This window comes from Vombatus ursinus, unplaced genomic scaffold (assembly GCF_900497805.2).
Source record: "Vombatus ursinus unplaced genomic scaffold, bare-nosed wombat genome assembly UNPS02004533.1, whole genome shotgun sequence".
NCBI lineage: Eukaryota > Metazoa > Chordata > Mammalia > Diprotodontia > Vombatidae > Vombatus > Vombatus ursinus.
In genome coordinates, this window is record NW_020944311.1 from 713,386 (window position 1) to 730,124 (window position 16,739).

General features: G+C 45.9%; 1 protein-coding gene across 2 annotated transcripts in view; it reads right to left on the bottom strand.

Annotated features, from left to right (window-relative positions):
* Positions 1-16,739, bottom strand: part of KLHL13 (kelch like family member 13) — a 129,657-nt gene that overhangs the window by 29,303 nt on the left and 83,615 nt on the right. For both annotated transcript variants that reach the window (XM_027837283.1, XM_027837276.1), the window contains one exon: positions 7,817-7,958. In XM_027837283.1, the coding sequence (XP_027693084.1) occupies positions 7,817-7,958 (142 nt within the window). The remainder of the gene's footprint in view (positions 1-7,816; positions 7,959-16,739) is intronic.

The following is a 16,739-nucleotide window of genomic DNA, read 5'->3' on the forward strand; positions in this document are numbered from 1 at the left end:
GGGCCTGGGATGCCCTGAAGAGGGTATGGTCCTCGTCCATGGGTAGAATAATAGCCACACCAATGAAACCACTGATTTTTTTTCAGCTTACTAAAGTATATTTATATCCCAAGTCAGGCAAAGGGAGAAAGAGACGTAAGAGAAGGTGTACCTCATTTTAAGTAAATTTGTTCCCAGAATTCTTAAGTTAGAACACAGTCATAGCACAGAATTCGAGGACCTCAGATCATTGCATCCAATTCTGTTTCACTGAGATTCAGACAAGTGAAGGTCACCTAACAAGCAAAGATCACGTAGGCCAACAATTCAATCTCTAAAAGCAGGACCCTTTAACTAGCAAACTTTTCAGGCAGGAAGAGATCATAATTGTGGATGGCACCTACTGGCAAATGGAATCAATGCTCACAAAGGCCCAAACAGAAGGGAGCTGTTCTGTAATTAAGTCAATCTCTGTAAATGAAGGTGAGGATCTCACTAGGGTTGTGGGTGGCAATAGAGGGCCGAGATGCTCACTTAAAATCCGTGTACCTCCACACCCCCAGCTGCAGAATGTGAGGGGGCAGGGAGCCAATTAAGTCATATAGGAAAGTGGGCACATCTCTACTGGTTTCTATTCTTGTTCAATTTTTAGCTGCTCTAACAACTCCAAGAGAAACACACTCCCATTCCTTTTTGAGCAATAGAAGGCAGAGAAAGCCCTTTGCTCCCTCCCCAGCATCTCCAGGTAAGGAAGGACAGGACTTCCTCCAAGGGTGGCTCTGTCCCTACCTGCCCTACCCCTTCACCATTCTAGTACCTGCGGCTTAGGAGCCAGGAGACATGGACCAGGACCTCTTTCCTTCAGACCCACCTGTGGCCATTATCCCAGATTTTCTAGCAAACCAAGTCACAAAGTCTTTTTGCTATTGTTTTGCTAGATATCACTTAGCGACTGCAGGGGCTGTAAATTTTCCTCTGTACTTAGCACTAATTTCTTTAACGAGTAAAATGTTCCTAGTTTACAGCATATATCACAAAGATTTTTCCTAACAATTCAGGGACCTATTTCTGTATATACTGATACATTACTCTTAAGGAACCTCAAGTGGAAAGGGCAGCCTGGCAGAAGCAGAAGCCTTGACACTCACAGCAGCCCATCACCAGGGAGAAGGAGTCAACAGTGGAGAGAGGTGGAAAAAAGCTTTTTCCAACATCCTTTTTTTTTTTTCAACTTAGAATTTCAGAAAAATTGTCACCTTTTCCTTTTCCAAACACTAGTCAACAAAAACATTTATTCTAATTCCTTCAAGGATACTCGTTTTCCTTTGCAAAGATTCTTTTTAAGATTCTTTTTATTTCCTCTTCTTCTCCATTAAACCACCTGCCAACTGCACATGGGTTCAAAACCAAGGTAGGGAGTAGGAGGAGAGCTTATCTCTGAAAAAGTGAACTGGGAATCCAGGGGAAACGTTATAGACAGGCTGGAGCTGTCCATACATGGAGGGTCAAAAGCACAGTCACCAGGCCAAGGCCAAGGGATGGGGCTTTCAAATGCAGGTGTGTACTATGAAGGTAGAAAAGGAAAGAGAAGATGGAGACCAGGATGAGGAAGAAGGAAATCTTGGCCCAGCTATGGAAAAAAAAAATCTAAGGAGAGGCAAGAAGTGGAGAAAAAGAAGAGGGAATGGGAGGACAGAGCCCAGAAATAAGAGCTAGGAAAGCAAGGGAATGCTATAGAGATTCAAAGTGTGGGATGGGGAGGCCAGAAAGAGGGAGTGGCCTTCATGGAGACATGGAGACATGGAGACACGCCTAACCCAGCAGGCCTCTGTCCCTGGCTGCAAAGGTATGGGAGCAGGGGCCCTTAATCTGGGCTGCACAGATCCAGGGTCCAACCCCCAAGGGTCTGTGGGCAGATTTCAGAGGATCTTGAACTTGGATGGGGAAAAAATGACATCTTTCCTCTCACTAACCTTTAGTTTCTTTTGTAATCCATTGTATATGATTTAATGCATTTAAAAATGTGATTCTGAGCAGAGATCCATAGGCATGTCTAGCCTACCAGAGGGATCCAGGACACAAAAAAGGTGAAGAAGCCCTGGGCTAAAGGGAGCCCTGGATTCTCAGGGCAGGCTCTACCAGAGATATACCAGAAGCATGAGGGACAGCAGGGACCACAAAGCCAGCACCGCTTTGACTGGAAGACAAAGGGTTCGACCTAGAACCCAAGCTGGAAAACCCTTGATCTAGACTTTTCTGTTTGGGCTAAAGACAGGAGCTTGGGAAGGAGGAGCCTGGACCAGCAGATAGAAGGGAAACCAAGAGGCTTAGCTAAAATGACCGGAAGGAACCCCAAGGGCCAAGGCCTGGAGATCTGAGTACAACCAAAGGGCCTGGACTCAACTCACTGGTCCCTTCTGCCATTTTAAAATGCCATTTCTCTTAAGCTCACCTTGTCTTTCCTTTGAGAAACTTCCAAGACCCCATCCTCACATCCAGAGATGGCGTCTCTTCACCCCACTCGGGGCTTGAGGCCCCCACCCTGCCCCAATCCTCTCATGTCAGTATGTGGCCTCCTCTTTTTCTAACCTGCTTTTTTGCCAAGAGATTTGTGGTCCACTTCCTCCACAGCTGCCCCTGATCTGAGCTTACCAAGCAGCTCCTCTGCCCTTGGCACGCCCAAAGATTCTTATTCCTTGGAAACTAGCAGCTACCCTTCTCCCAGCTCTGAAGCTCCATCACCACCTCATTTGCTGTTCTCCTGTCTCTGCCACAGCATTCCCCCTGCCCCACACACCAAGATCTCCTCATTAGTACTGAGCAATTGCACTGGCTTCCAATGTCAACTAGTCATGTCAGCCAACACTTATCAAGCACCTGGGAGAGAAGAGCATGGTACCCAGGAGCCACAGAGCTGAGTGGCTGCCTCCACGGTGGGAGGCCTCACTTCTTTGGGTGCCACAGATCCCTCAGGCCAACGTCTGCTCAAGTCTACAGACTGCCCTGCTCAGAACCCTGGTTTTAATGCCATCAAATGAATGGGCTGCCTCGTGAGGTGGCCCGTTTCTTCTCTCTCACTACCAGGGATTCCTGTTCAGGTATGTTCTCTGTGATCCCATCTCGTTGTAAGATTCCATGGTGGGAAGGGCGTGTTAGGCTTAGGAAGCAAAGGCATCCAAGTAGACAGGGGATGGCAGCCTGGTGAAGTATGGAGAACAGCATGAGCTGAGGCTGGAGAAACAGGGCAGTGTCAGATTGCGGAAGGCTCTGAATGCCAGGCTAAAGAATGTGAACTTCATGTAGAAGGCAATGGGGAGTCCTTGAAGGACTCTGAGGAGAGGGTGGCCATGACCAGCTCTGCATATAAGCAAGCAGCTGGGGGAAGAATGACCTAGAGGCAGGGGGCAGTAGAACTTAAGAGCCAAGTTAGGAAGTGCCTTCAAGCACCCAAAAGAGCGGTAATCAGGGCCAAGACCATCTTCCCCAAACCCACTCTCTGTTCTGGGACAGCAGGCCCCCTCACCAGGCTCAGGGTGCTCTTTACTTCTAGGCCTTTGCTCCGATCACCCCCCACCCGCGGAGCCCTTCCCTCCATGATGGAGAGCCTGCTTGTCCAGGCCAGCTCCCCTGCTGACTTCAGCCCATGCTGCCCCCTACATCAAACAGCACTTAGACTGGATATTACGCAATCTAACACTGAGCCACAGAGATGGGGGCAGGAAGCTGTCATGCCTCCTGTCTCATTTGTATTTCATCTTCCCAGCCTGATCCCCTCTTCTCTCTCCTCCTCTGCATCTCCCTTCTCCCATCTACCCCAACTCAAGGCTCTCTCTCACTTTCCACTGACTGCTGTTGCTCATGAGGCCTCTGGACAAAGCCTGACCTACACAACGCAGAACCAGTAGGGGTCAGGGAAATCTTTTTTTGTCCAATTTCTGTCTGGGCTCTTGGCCTGTCCCTGCACCAAACAGAGCCCTCAGTTGGCCTCCTCATTTAAGGTGGTAGCTGGCATTTCTAGAGCATGGTTCGCCAAGTTCTTTATGTGCATTATCCCAATGGAGTCTCACAAAACCCCGTGAGGGAAATATTACAGGTATTGTTATTCCCATTTTACAGATGAACAAAGTAAGGCTCCAAAAGGTAAATGAATTTGGCCAGAATCATAGAGGTGAAATCTGAAGCCAAGTCTCTCCTGTCTCCAAGTCCACTACTCCTTCTACTTCACCATGCAATCTTAGAACTCGTGCAATCTATGGAGAAACCGAGGTCCAGATACGTTCAGTGACTTGCCAAGATCACATAGCTAGACAGTGATAGAACAGGGCTTAGAGCCCTGGTTTCCTTTTCTATATAACCCCCAGTTCCTTCACCACGCCAGTTTGGCACATTCACCGTTCTCCTCTTCATCATTTTCTGTGGCCAAATCCACCATTCCTCAAAGGAGGAGAGGTTCTTGGACTGTAAGGCGCTTCAGGCCTGGCCTGCTCCCTGGTCTCCTCTCCCCTCTCTAGCTAGGCCCCAGGATGGAGAGAGGAGGGGCTCTGTAACTCCTGGCTGGTGGACAGACAATCAGTGTTGGGCTGCTTAGAGACCCATCACACAACTCTTCTCCAAGGCCAGTATGATTTTGCCTTCCCTTATTTTTGGTTTGGGGACTAAATTCTATTTTGTCAGGGACCTGAAGTAGAATTGAATTCTTTGCTCCCTGGGATCTAAGTTACTTCACTTTCTCCCGCTGCGTATCCTTGTCCTTTGTGGACAAGCTGCTTACCTCCATTCAAGGGTTCTCAGTTCTCCCTTTGCCTTACTTGGGCCCTCCCATATTTTCATTTGTTATTTACAGATCATACAACTGAAAGCCCAGCAGCATCCACCACATCCCGCTTACTCCCTTTCTCTTGGCCTTCATTCCCTGGCCTCTTTCACTGACCTGCTCCAGCTCTGCGACTCCCAGGCTCCTTACTTCTTAGTGATCACTGCTACTCAGCTGACCTTTGGTCAGAGCTCTGCCCCTACCAAGTCAGGCTCTCCCCCACATCTTCCAAGTCTACCAAGCTCTCTAACACCTACAACCATGTGACAGCACCCTACTGGTCCTGCACCAACTCTGGCAACTTCTGGAGCTACTATAGGGGCTCCTAGTGCCCTCTACCCCCTGCCCTCTTTGCTGCTTCCTCTACAGGTCCTATCTCCACACATGGAAGAGAGTACAAAAATTCTCTTTATATCCTGTTCTAGTTTTTAGATCATGTGAATAATTGAAAAATTCCTCTTCCATCTAATTAGGCCCCACTGGGCTGGCCATCTGGGCCCATTTCCCCCTGTTCTAGACTCTATGGGAAGGCATAGTCACAGGCCCCCTCTACAATACTCATTTAAGCCCCTCCTCAGTCTTCCTTTCTCCAGCTTAAGTTAATTTCATTTCTATAAGTTTTCCTCATTAGGTAAGTTTTCCAGCCATTTAAAAGTTTTTGATGCTTTCCTTTAGACGTGAACATTTCTTGACACAGTTAACATTTCTCAACATAGACAGCTCTGGTGACATAGACCAAAAGTGGACCCAATAACAATGGCTTTCAAGCTCTAATGACCTAGTCTGGGGACAAATAAATGGAAAGTATTTCTTTGCCCACCAAATAGTAAACACATGGAACCCATTATCCTGAGAGAGACCATATAAGCTGAAAATACAATGTCATTTAGACTTGTAAAGCCCTCTGGCAACTATCCAGCATGTAACAGCAATCAGTAATTTAGAAGATTGTGCCTGATGGACTGTTCTGTTCCCAAGCAAATGCTTTAACCGATAGCTCCTGTTCTCATTGGGGGCCATTAGCACATCAAAACAGTGTTCATTGAGCCTGGCAAAGGGCTGATCATTGTCAGACACCAGGAAATGAGTGGTGGAGGAAGTCAGCCCAGGACAGCTCGTAAACTCTCAAGAATGTAATTCTCAAATGCACAGAGAAACTATTCCAGTGAGGAGGAAAAACGGTCGTTGTGTGAAAACACTCAAGTAGATTGATACAAAGGGAACTCACTAGCTGACTGAGATTTGTTCAAAACTAAGTATGGGAGATGGAAGGAAGGACAGGTAATAGGGTGAAAAGAAGAGCAGAGAGTGGTGCTGTAAAAATAGTATTGGGAATGCAAGAGACTGGTGAGGGTGACCACAGACAGGCAAAAGGAGACTCTGCTGGGGGCAAAAGGAGAATGGCAGAACGGAAAGGACCACTTCCTGTAGTGGATGGAGTGAGAAAGCCCTTTTCCCTCACTGAAGGGAATGGTCTTTGCCTTGGAAGTGATAGAATAAAAAGGGACAGCAGGGAGTTCATCCCCAAGGTAAGGAAGGAGAGAGAATAAGGTAGCCAACCTGAGGATGGGGACAATGGCCCTGGTAGCATCATTTAAGGGGAAACTAAAACTCAACTGGATCTGACTGGATTTGCAGTCAGTGGATCATGAATGTGGGTTTGCAATGGCACTGATTTCTTCCTAGGTCATGTGCCAACAATTAGGACACTATGCCATCAGGTGAAGAAACAGATCTTGGGGGTGACCTTGGGGCCAAAGAGATAGACTTCCTGAGAGCATCACAGAGTGAGAACAGTGAGCTGTGCCACTCAGTGATGACTTGTCTTTAAAAGTAGATTTTATGAAAATAGCTAAACATAAATGTTAGGCAGTGCTACTATAAACAGATCTAAACAGAACGTACAACTTAAAACAAGATTTAAAGAAATATTAATTAGTGGAGTACACTTACCTTCATTGTTATTGATTCTTCCTCCTTAATCCAATGGTGGCTTCCACGCCCTATGCCCTCATGCCCAGCCCAAGCCATTCATTCATCACCTCTGGATTTAGGAGCTTGTTACACCCTCTCAGAACAAGGTGAGGGCTCCAGGAGGAGATTTTGGCTCCAGTTATCCCAAGAGATCCAACCAGGGAAATCCAGTGGGTATGCATAATCCTCCTCACTCGCCCTAGCCCCAATTCCAGCTTACAGAGTGTGCTTCCTTGCTGCCTACCACTACTTCTTGCTATGGTTATGAAACATTGAGCAAAGAAGTATTTGATTGTAAGGGAAAGGTCAGATCTCTCATACTGTTAGAGGACTTGATTTAACTGGAAAATAAAATGGGCTAAAATAGACTTTCACATAAACACAGTATGGGAGATTTCAATTAGCTACTCTGAATAAAGGAGGAATAGCTCATTGGTTGGGTACATGAAAGAAACAGGTGCTGTACCAAAATCATTTTTCAGACGACTAAACTCAGACACCTGTGAGGAACAAAATTTCTGTTTGGCTAATTTCAATGGAAACCTTTCCAAAATGCATTATGTACTCCCTACCTCTATATGCATCCCACCAAGAACGGACTTCCCAGGCTGAGGCCCTAAAGAAATGGTCTGGGGCCCCCATGTCTAGGGCCCAGACTCCATAAGTAACTGCATAGGCCAGGGGTGCGGAACCTGCAGCCTTGAGGCCACATGTGGCCCTCCAGGTCCTCAAGTGCGGCCCTTTGACTGAATCCAAACTTCACGGAACAAATCCCCTTCACAAAAGGATTTGTTCTGTACAACTTGGACTCAGTCAAAAGGCTGCACCCGAGGACCTAGAAGGCCACATGTGGCCTTGAGGCCACAGGCTCCCCACTCCTGGCATAGGTCAAAGTTGTTCCCACAATCTCAAGCTACTGTGTAATGTGTCTTTTCCCAACTTGGATTTGGAGGCATCACTAAAGATATATATAGTGGCCCATTCCAAACATTTCTCAAGCTTGGCATTTCAGAAGTGACAGAAACATGGCAAAAAGAGAGGCTGTATTACCTGTAACACCACAGAACTATGGGTATTGCTCGTGAAAAACCGTGTAGTTCCTGCCTTGGATGACTGCAGGTGGGCAGACATGCCCATGTCGCTGTTAGCAAGAGACACTTTCATGTGAGGGTCTTCCTCTTCCACCAGAGTTCTAAAAGAATGGGAGGAAAACCGACAACGTTAAGTCTGCTCTTTCATTCACAACAATGGATAATACCGCAAAGAAAATCATGACAGACACTACTGTCGTTTCATGGTTAGGAGTCCAGGAGGAAATTGGAGAAATTCATGGCCTCCTCTAACACTTGCCCTCAGGGTCAGAGAGGTCAAAGAGGAACTCCAAGACAGATGCAAACATAAGCTTGTCCCAAAGTGTTACTGCAGCTTGCTGCCTTAACACTGTGTTGGCTGGCTGTTTCCAGGGGACTTTGGTGGCCCGTTGGCACCACAGCCAGGCTGGCGGAGGCTTTGGCACTCCACATGGGGCTGACCTAGCAACCCCCTGAAGTGGGAGAAAGTTCAAAGGGGACAGGCAGTGTATCTGCCAAATCTTTCATGTACATTTATTTCTAATATACAGTCATTCTAACAAGTCCACTGTGAAGGGAATGTTCCCTCCCTGCCAGACACTAGCTTTCACTGAGCCCAAGTGTGTGCTTCTCGACAGAATAGCAATCAAGTCTCTATAGAAAAAAAGGATACTATATAAATAAACATAAGGTATTACCACATGCAATACTAAAAGTGTGTGTGTGTGTCCATTCATATACCACATTAAGTGGTTCTCAAGAGGAAAAACACCAACATTCAGTAGTCCTAGAATATTACTTTACCTGGCATTCAAGGCCTCCCAAGCTTTTGGCCTTATCTTCTACTACTCCCTCCACATATTTGACATTGTAAACAAACCAGAGTAGTCACCTTCCCTCAGTTTCCCAACTCTTGTTTCTTTGTCACACAATTCCCCATGCCTGGACTACTCTCACCCATATCCCAAGCCCTGCCCAATGTTTAAAAGCCACCTCTTCCATGTAGCCTTCCTTGATTCCCCTAGCTAGTTACTTACCCCCTGGGGGCCTTACACAGCACTCCAGACCTCATGAGGACACTTGCCATGTTCACTAATTATTGCATGGGGTCATGGCTCTCGCTCTGTCTCTGTCTCTCTTGTCTCTGTCTCTCTCTGTCTCTCTGTCTCTCTGCCCCTCCACTAAAGTCATCCTCATGCTGGTGAGGATTCTCACAAGCTCTGCCAGCTGAGCACCAGGCTGCAAAGGCCTTGACTACAGACATAAGGAGGAGCTGCACATCTGCGGAGGAAGAGCCAGCCTGGCTACGTTTGGGGAGACTGAATAGCACAGTGGCCTCGGAGGAGCAAATTGTTCAGCCACAGAAACTCTCCCAAATGGCCCAAGTCATCGAGGGATTACAGTCTGCATTGCGGGAGGGGAAGACAGGAAAGGAGCCCCGCAAATGATGCCCTGCCCATAACGGTCACATAACAAATATCCAACAAAACTGGCAAATGCCATAACAACAAAGGCTGACGTTTCATGAAGCTCTTTACAAACATTCAAGAGCCTGGTATCAATTATTATTACCAACAAGAATAATAACATCATTCGTGCCGGTCGATTCATTGCTCTGCCATGTGTCAGGCACTTGCTGGCTCAGAGAATCTGCCCAAGGGAAGACCATCACCCAATGGAGAAGAATGCTTAGGAGGAGCTGGCCTAGGATGGGGCCCTCACTCGGCACTCCCATACTTCTGTTTGCTTCTCTTCACCTCGGTTCTGGGCCCTTTGGCTCCTGGTCATTTGGTTTGTCTTTTCCCTCTGGCGCCAGTCTCTTCCTACGGTGAACTCAGGGGCCCCTCCTCAAGCTCCAGTGTGTATCTCTATGACTTCTGCCCATCCCCAACTCCCACTCATGAAAAAAGAAGCTACTTCTCTACTTCTGATTCATTCATTCTAAGTCAGCAAGCATCAGTGCATCATCAGCAGGGTACAAAAGCCCTGGACTAAAAGAGAGAATGTCACATTTTTGGAAAAGGTGACACGTTGCCTCGTGGAGATTACTGTCTGGTGGGAAGATAAGCCACAAATGCAGATGAGTGCAATGCACAGAATAGCAAGCTGGCTATGCCTGAGAGATCAGCAAGGCAAGCGCTCAGAGAGGTCCAGGGGCAGGAAGGCCACTGCTGAGGAGGGTAAAGAGTAGAAGAAGGCAACTATGAATTCAATGGCCAAAGAGGAGAAAGGGGAGAGCTGAGACAGATGAGGACACAGCAAAGAGGCAGGAAAGCACAGAGGGTTTGACGAGAGACAGAGCTGTTCAGTTGGTCTACAGTACAGCCTGCTTAAAAGACAGTGATATGAGGTAAGTCTAGAAAGGTAGGAAAAGGCCAGGCTATAAAGGGCCTCGAATGTCAGGCAAAAGGTTCAGCAGTAGAAATGGATCTGGTTTATCAACAAAAATGACCTTCAAGAAGATGCATTCCCAGGTCTCTTGCTACTGTATCCTAAGGATCACCGGGCCTTTCCGTCGGCCCTGCAGCTGAACCTACCTTCCTGTGGCGTAACCTCCTGAAAAAGTACAGTATCTTGCTTTTCTCTGTATTGCTGATGTCTGGCACAGAGCACAGCACCTAGTAAGAGCTTAATAAATGCTTTTTATTCATTCGCGTATTTCTCTGACAAGAATTCTTTGAACTAAGAAATATTTAATCATGAAAGAAGGAAACAATCTCTAACTGAAGAATCATGTCATTTAGGCAAGATACCTTAACAAGGAGGAACTCTGTAACTGAATTTTTCAGATAAAATGAAACCTGATCCTTAAAGCACTAACTGGCATGCTTCCCTGCCTTCACAAGCAAAGTATACCGCCCATAACTTCACAGTTCTCCCCAGTGACTCAAGGCCAGCTTTAGGAATCTCAATTCTTAGGCACAGTGGGCTGTCTACTCAATGGCCCTGGTTCTTCTGCCTCTGCTGCCTCTGCTGCCTCTGCTGCCCCTGCTCTCTCTTCCCCTCTGAATATTTCAGCATCTAGCAGCCCTAGCCTTTGCACTTTCTGGCCACTGCGGCCATCAGAACCCGCTCCATTTTTTTAAGTTTCACTGGCCTCCCAAGTGCCAGTGAATAGGCTTGGGCCAGTCCTCCTCTGGGCTGTTTCCATGGGCTTTCCCATTCACGTCTGTGTTAGAGACGGCCTTGAGTCTGACTGGCAGGATGGGGGTTGGGGGGGGACCGAGAAGGATTCTGACTCAAGAAATCTCAGTAATTGGCTCAAAATAGAGAGAGACAAAGGAAGATACATTTTTCTTCATCAGAAATCACTGGAAAGAAGCATTAGTGTCTTGTGGGCCTGCTCAGACTTTCCAAACGAATTTGCAATTTAAAAGAGAAAGGAAAAATACTCATCAAAGGGGTATACTTTTTTTCCTCATTACAAGAACACGATTACAATCCAGGGTTGTCCCTAAGATAGTTAGTTCCTTGTCCTAGCAGAGGGCTCTTAGTAACAGTGCTCTGTTGATCTGGTTACAACACACATTTTCTATAATGAATAATTCTGGACAACTAAATGCTTTCTTTCTCTGACCATTATCTATGCAGCATGTAGCCACCATCAGGAAAGTCCAGAGGGGAGGGGAAGCCACCTCACACGAGCCCTCAGTGTGGATTTCAAACCTCAGTTGCTCTAGCCCATTCCCCCTTCCCCTCCTCCCTCACCCCCACCCCCACCTCCTACATATCCCAAGCCACTGCTCGAAGCAAACGAAAAAGGCCTGGGAGCATGGAAGAGGACCAGCTTCGAGGTACACAGGGCAGGGGTTTCTCCAGCAGCATCCAATCCACATCATAATACAATCCCACAATGGTGGCGCTTTCCTTGGAGTCTGTTATATTGAGAGCCTTAACTAGATATTTCTTTGCCAGGGCAAACGGCAAGCAACATGCCTTGAAGCCAAGACACCGGCTCAGAGTCAGAGCCCCTAGACACCACGTTTGGCTTTGAGACTTAGCTGGAGTGTTTTGTGACAGCCCTCTGGCATAAGGGAGTCCTTCCTAGGCGACCACAGGCTTCCCCTATTGACCTCTGCTTTCCACGGCCGGGCTCACAGTGCCCTATTCCCCCAGCAGAGGTACAGCTGTCAGTAGGGTAAATCTTTGTCTGCGTTCTCAATCTATGGCCCTCAAGCCAGCCAAAACATGGGGAAAACCACCCCCTTCATGAGCTCAGGTGCTGAGAATAACATGGAAAACAATGGGGATCAGTTCAATGCAAAGCAGTGGGGAAGAGGAGGAAAGAGAAACAGGAAAAGGGGACTGGACATCTGACTCGGGCAAACACACAAACTTATCAAGCATAGCTCGAATAAGGTCAGCACTGCACTGGGGGAGCACAGAGACTCAGGTCCATTCAGTAGGAAGGGGTGCTCCCACTGAGGGAAGGGGGTGCTCCAGCAGGAACGGGTGCTCTCATTGGAATGGAGAGGGTGCTCTAGCAGGAAGAGGTGCTCCTGCTAGAGGGGAGAGGGTGCTCTGGCACACCCTTCTGAAAATGAGGTTCTTAAACCCTGATTTTGGATGGCCTCCCTGGAGCTGGACAATGTGTATATCAGAGATCAGGCAAAATATTATTTGGGGATTTGTCAACAGGATGAAAAAACAAGCTGGTGATGGATAACGTTATTTGGGGGGACACAGCTACACTAACGTTCGAAAAATATTATTGTCAGTATTTTTCCATGAGTCTGCTTACAGCCTCCCTTAAGGCAAGACTGTCATGACAGCCACAAGACCATCAAGTCTAATCTTCTAACACTGGTTTCTATGAACAGGCTCTATAAGCTACAGCCTCTCTTAAAGGGTGACTGTCATGGTGGCCCAAAGTGATATCGTGGGGTGGAGAGAAGTAGGTCACTTGGTAGCTTCCTACCTATTCTTCTTGCTAACTAGGTGCTAAACTGTCCTACTTTTTCCACTTAAGAACTGCAAATGCTTTCAGTACCCTCTAAATTCCCTATCCCGGGACAAAGCTCCAGTCACCCTACCCTCGTTACATAGCTCTGTCCCTGTCATACAATATGCTGGCAAAATAGAAAACATTTCTCTTTAGAGAACACTCGTAGAATGTTGCAACTTCAGTCGTCATGTCTTAATTCATAAAAAAAAACCCGACTCTAAGCACCAAGAAGACAGAAAGGGTTGGTCAAAGTTCTGGACTTATTTACTCACTTATTTATCCCCTTGCAGATTGCTGATAATTTTTAAAAATTAAGAAAGTGTTTTTCCCCTCACCCAAGTCCTCCTCTGCAAACTCTACTGGCAGCTGACCAGTTGAACTGGCTCGAGAAAGGGAGCTGCCTTTTCCCATGGAGCTTTGAAGGCAACAGGAAGACCTGGCAGGGGCACACATCTGAACCCAAGAAACACATTTGAAGTCTAAGATAGCTAAGAGCCAAAGTATATAAAAATTCCATCCATGCAACTAAGAAATTGTGGCCTGCCTTCTATCTCTTTGCTTCCTCTGTCAGTCCCACACACACAATCTCACACACAGCAAAAAAAAAATCTAGCAATATAGATGAAATAGTATATCCAGCCTTCATCTTTCTCCTGAGCTTCAGTCCTTATCCCCATATCACCAACTACCTGCTGGCTATCTCCTCCTGTGTGCCCCATCGACACCTCAAACTTAGCATGGTCAAAACAGAAATCATCATCTTTCCTCCTAAGCCTACCCACCCTTCTTTCTAATTTCCCGGATTCTGCTGGGGTCACCATCATCCTTCAAGTCACCTGAATGCATAACCTCAGAATCAATTCTCACCTCTTCCTCTCTCCTTTTCCCTTCCACATCCAATCAATTTCCCAGTCTTGTCGTTTCTAACTCCTCAATATATCTCACGCCTGTCCCCTTCTCCTCACTCATACGACTCCCCCCCCTCAGTTCAGGTCCCCACCAGCTCTCACTTTGCTTGCTCTACCTCTAACTCATCCCTTATCCAGTCTATCCTCCATGTAGCTCCCAAGGGGATGTCTTTGGCGCATAGGTTTGTCCATGTCGGTCCCCTAAGAAGCTTCAAGGATAAAATACAAACTGCCTTGTTGGATATGGATATCATACATCACACAACTGGATCCAATCATCTTTCTGACTTATCACACTTCCCCCATACCTCATATTCCAGCCGAACATGTGAAACCTAAACATTTTTGCATGGATTTCAGTCCTAGATTCATCCTACCCAGCTAATCTCCCATGAGGCCTTTCATCATAAAGAAAATCCCAACTTTATTTGCTGACAAGAGGTGGCTACACGGACAAGTGACTGTGTATTTTCCAATAAGAAATGTTGATGAATATTAGAGACTTGTTGACAAGAGGTGGCTACACGGACAAGTGACTGTGTATTTTCCAATAAGAAATGTTGATGAATATTAGAGACTTGCCATGTACTTCACAGAGATTAGTGACCTAAACACAGGAAAAGATCCAGGCTTCCCTCCAGCTATACTCAAAATAGCTTATAAGACTAACGAGATGAATGGAAGGAAAAAATGTATCTTCTAGCTCTGAAAGGATCAACTCATCTTCATCATATAATTCAAAATCACCTAAGTTATTTGAAACCACTATGAACTAAATGAACTAAAATTATAAGTGATAAACTATTAAATCAAATCAACACATTTTATCATTAGTCTACTATTACTGTCTCTGAGCCAGAATACCTTCAAGGTTGGACCAACTGACGAGTTCTTAGAAGTTCAAATGTAATCCCTAAGTGGGATTCTATTCAAGAAAGCCATGTTTTATAACAATCTCCCCTCCCCCTTCAAACAGTACGTTATTCTTTTCTGTATAGGTATTAGCTCTGCGTCTGGTGTACCGAGTCAGCCAGAGGGCCATGGCTTTTTAGTGCCATTTTCCCCAACTCTCAAAGGCAATCTCCATAAATTAAGGAGGGATTGTTATCTGCATTGAGGAGGGAAGAATCCCAGAGCTGGATAAAGAGCCCAAGGCCAGTATGTGACAGAGGTAGGGTCTGCATTTGGGTCCTCCTGGCTACAAGGCCGGCTCTCTCTCTGCTGCCTCTCAAGGAACTGTCCAGTACAACATATGCTAATAATAGGAAAGCTAGATCTACCAAAAAAGGAAATACGTTGCTTAATCCTAATGGCCAATGAAATTACTTCATCTTATCCCAGTATCTGACACATGGATACCATCCCAGCCTGGAGTTTTAGAGACTTTTCATTTGTAAAGTAAAAGGGATAATGGATCCTAGTAATGTTATCTTCTTACTTAGTCCCCAGCTCTTCCTAAAGCAAAGCTCTCTCCAACTCAGAAGTCTTCAGTGACGTCCCACAACTACAGAATAACATACAAACTCCTCTGTTTAGTACTAAAAGTCTTCTGTAATATGGCTCCCACCTACCTTTCCAAGCTTACTCCATTGGATCCAATAGGTCACTCCATTCCACCCAAATGGCTTGCTAGCTGGGATGCGTCATTTCCCAACATCATGCCGTTGCACAAGTCAATGTATGACTAAGTATTAAGAGGTCCCTCACATCTAGAATACATTCTCTCTTCCTCTTTGACTCTTATGATAATAATAATAATAATGATAGCAGCTCACATTTACATAGCACTTTAAGATATACAAAGTGCTTTGCAAATATTATCTCATTTTATCCTTGGACAGCCCTGAGAGGTAGGTGCTAAGAGAATTAAAATAGCAAGTGGTAATCAGATTGCATGCCATCTTGGGGAAGGAGAAGGGTAGGGAGAGAGAAAAAAATGTGTAACTCAAAACCTTCTAAAAGCGAATGCTGAAAACTATGTTTACATGTAATTGGAAAAAATAAAATACTATTAAATGGGGAAAAGATAAACATGAATAAACAATCATAAGGGATTAAAAAAATAACAAGTGATAGTTGGAATTAAGTGAACCACACTGACTCCATCTTGTGACTCAATTCTGGATCTAGCTCAGTCACTTTCTACCCAGTTATGGGTCTAGTCCAATTTCTGTCTTGTGAGAAAACTTTCTTCAGTTGTGGGAATTGGGAGAAAACTTTACTATATTGTTTGAACCTGGCCCTGCCTGGCTGGGAAGCTGGGCCACCTCTCCTTACTGCTTCAAGACCCTTCACCAAGGACCTGGGTTATGCTGACCAGAAACCCAGTCAGATCCAAAGATTGATGCAAGGAGTTTCTCACAATGGTCCATCTCAAGTAGCCCATACAACTGAAAACTGAAAACTGGTCCCATACTGATCAATCAGTTTCCATGTGCCTCTGACTGAATACAAACACCTGGCGGAAATAGGACACCCCTTTATTTCTGATTTCAGGGAATTGTACCTGTTCACTCTCCCCCTCCCAACTTGGAAAGTCCCTAATATTTCCTCCTGGTTTATTGCTTTCTTTTAATTTATTGATTTTATTTGATTGTTTTTAATGTATAAAAATTTGTATTCCTCTGTATTCAGGGTCCAGAGCCAAGCCGAGGAGGCCTGGTCCCAATTTGTTATGTAATTGGCATGTACTGCTTAAGAAATCAGTATGTTCAGAAATTCTAACCTTTGCTTTTCCTCAGTCATTTCATCTTTCACCTACTACATATCATTATCCTCATTTTACAGATGAGGAAACTGAGGGTGGACAGAATTTAAGTGACTTGTCCAGGGTTGCACATCTAGTGTTTGGGACTGGATTTGAACTCAGGTCTTCCTGACTCCAGGTTCAGCACTCTATCCACTGCACCACCTAACTTGCCCTGGATCGCCTAGCTTCCTTCAAAGTACAGCTGAGTGGATAGATCAATACTTGGCCAAATGCATCCGACATATTAGGGGGATTGTGCATTGTTGGCTCATGTCAAGCTTGTGGGCCCATATGAGGCTGG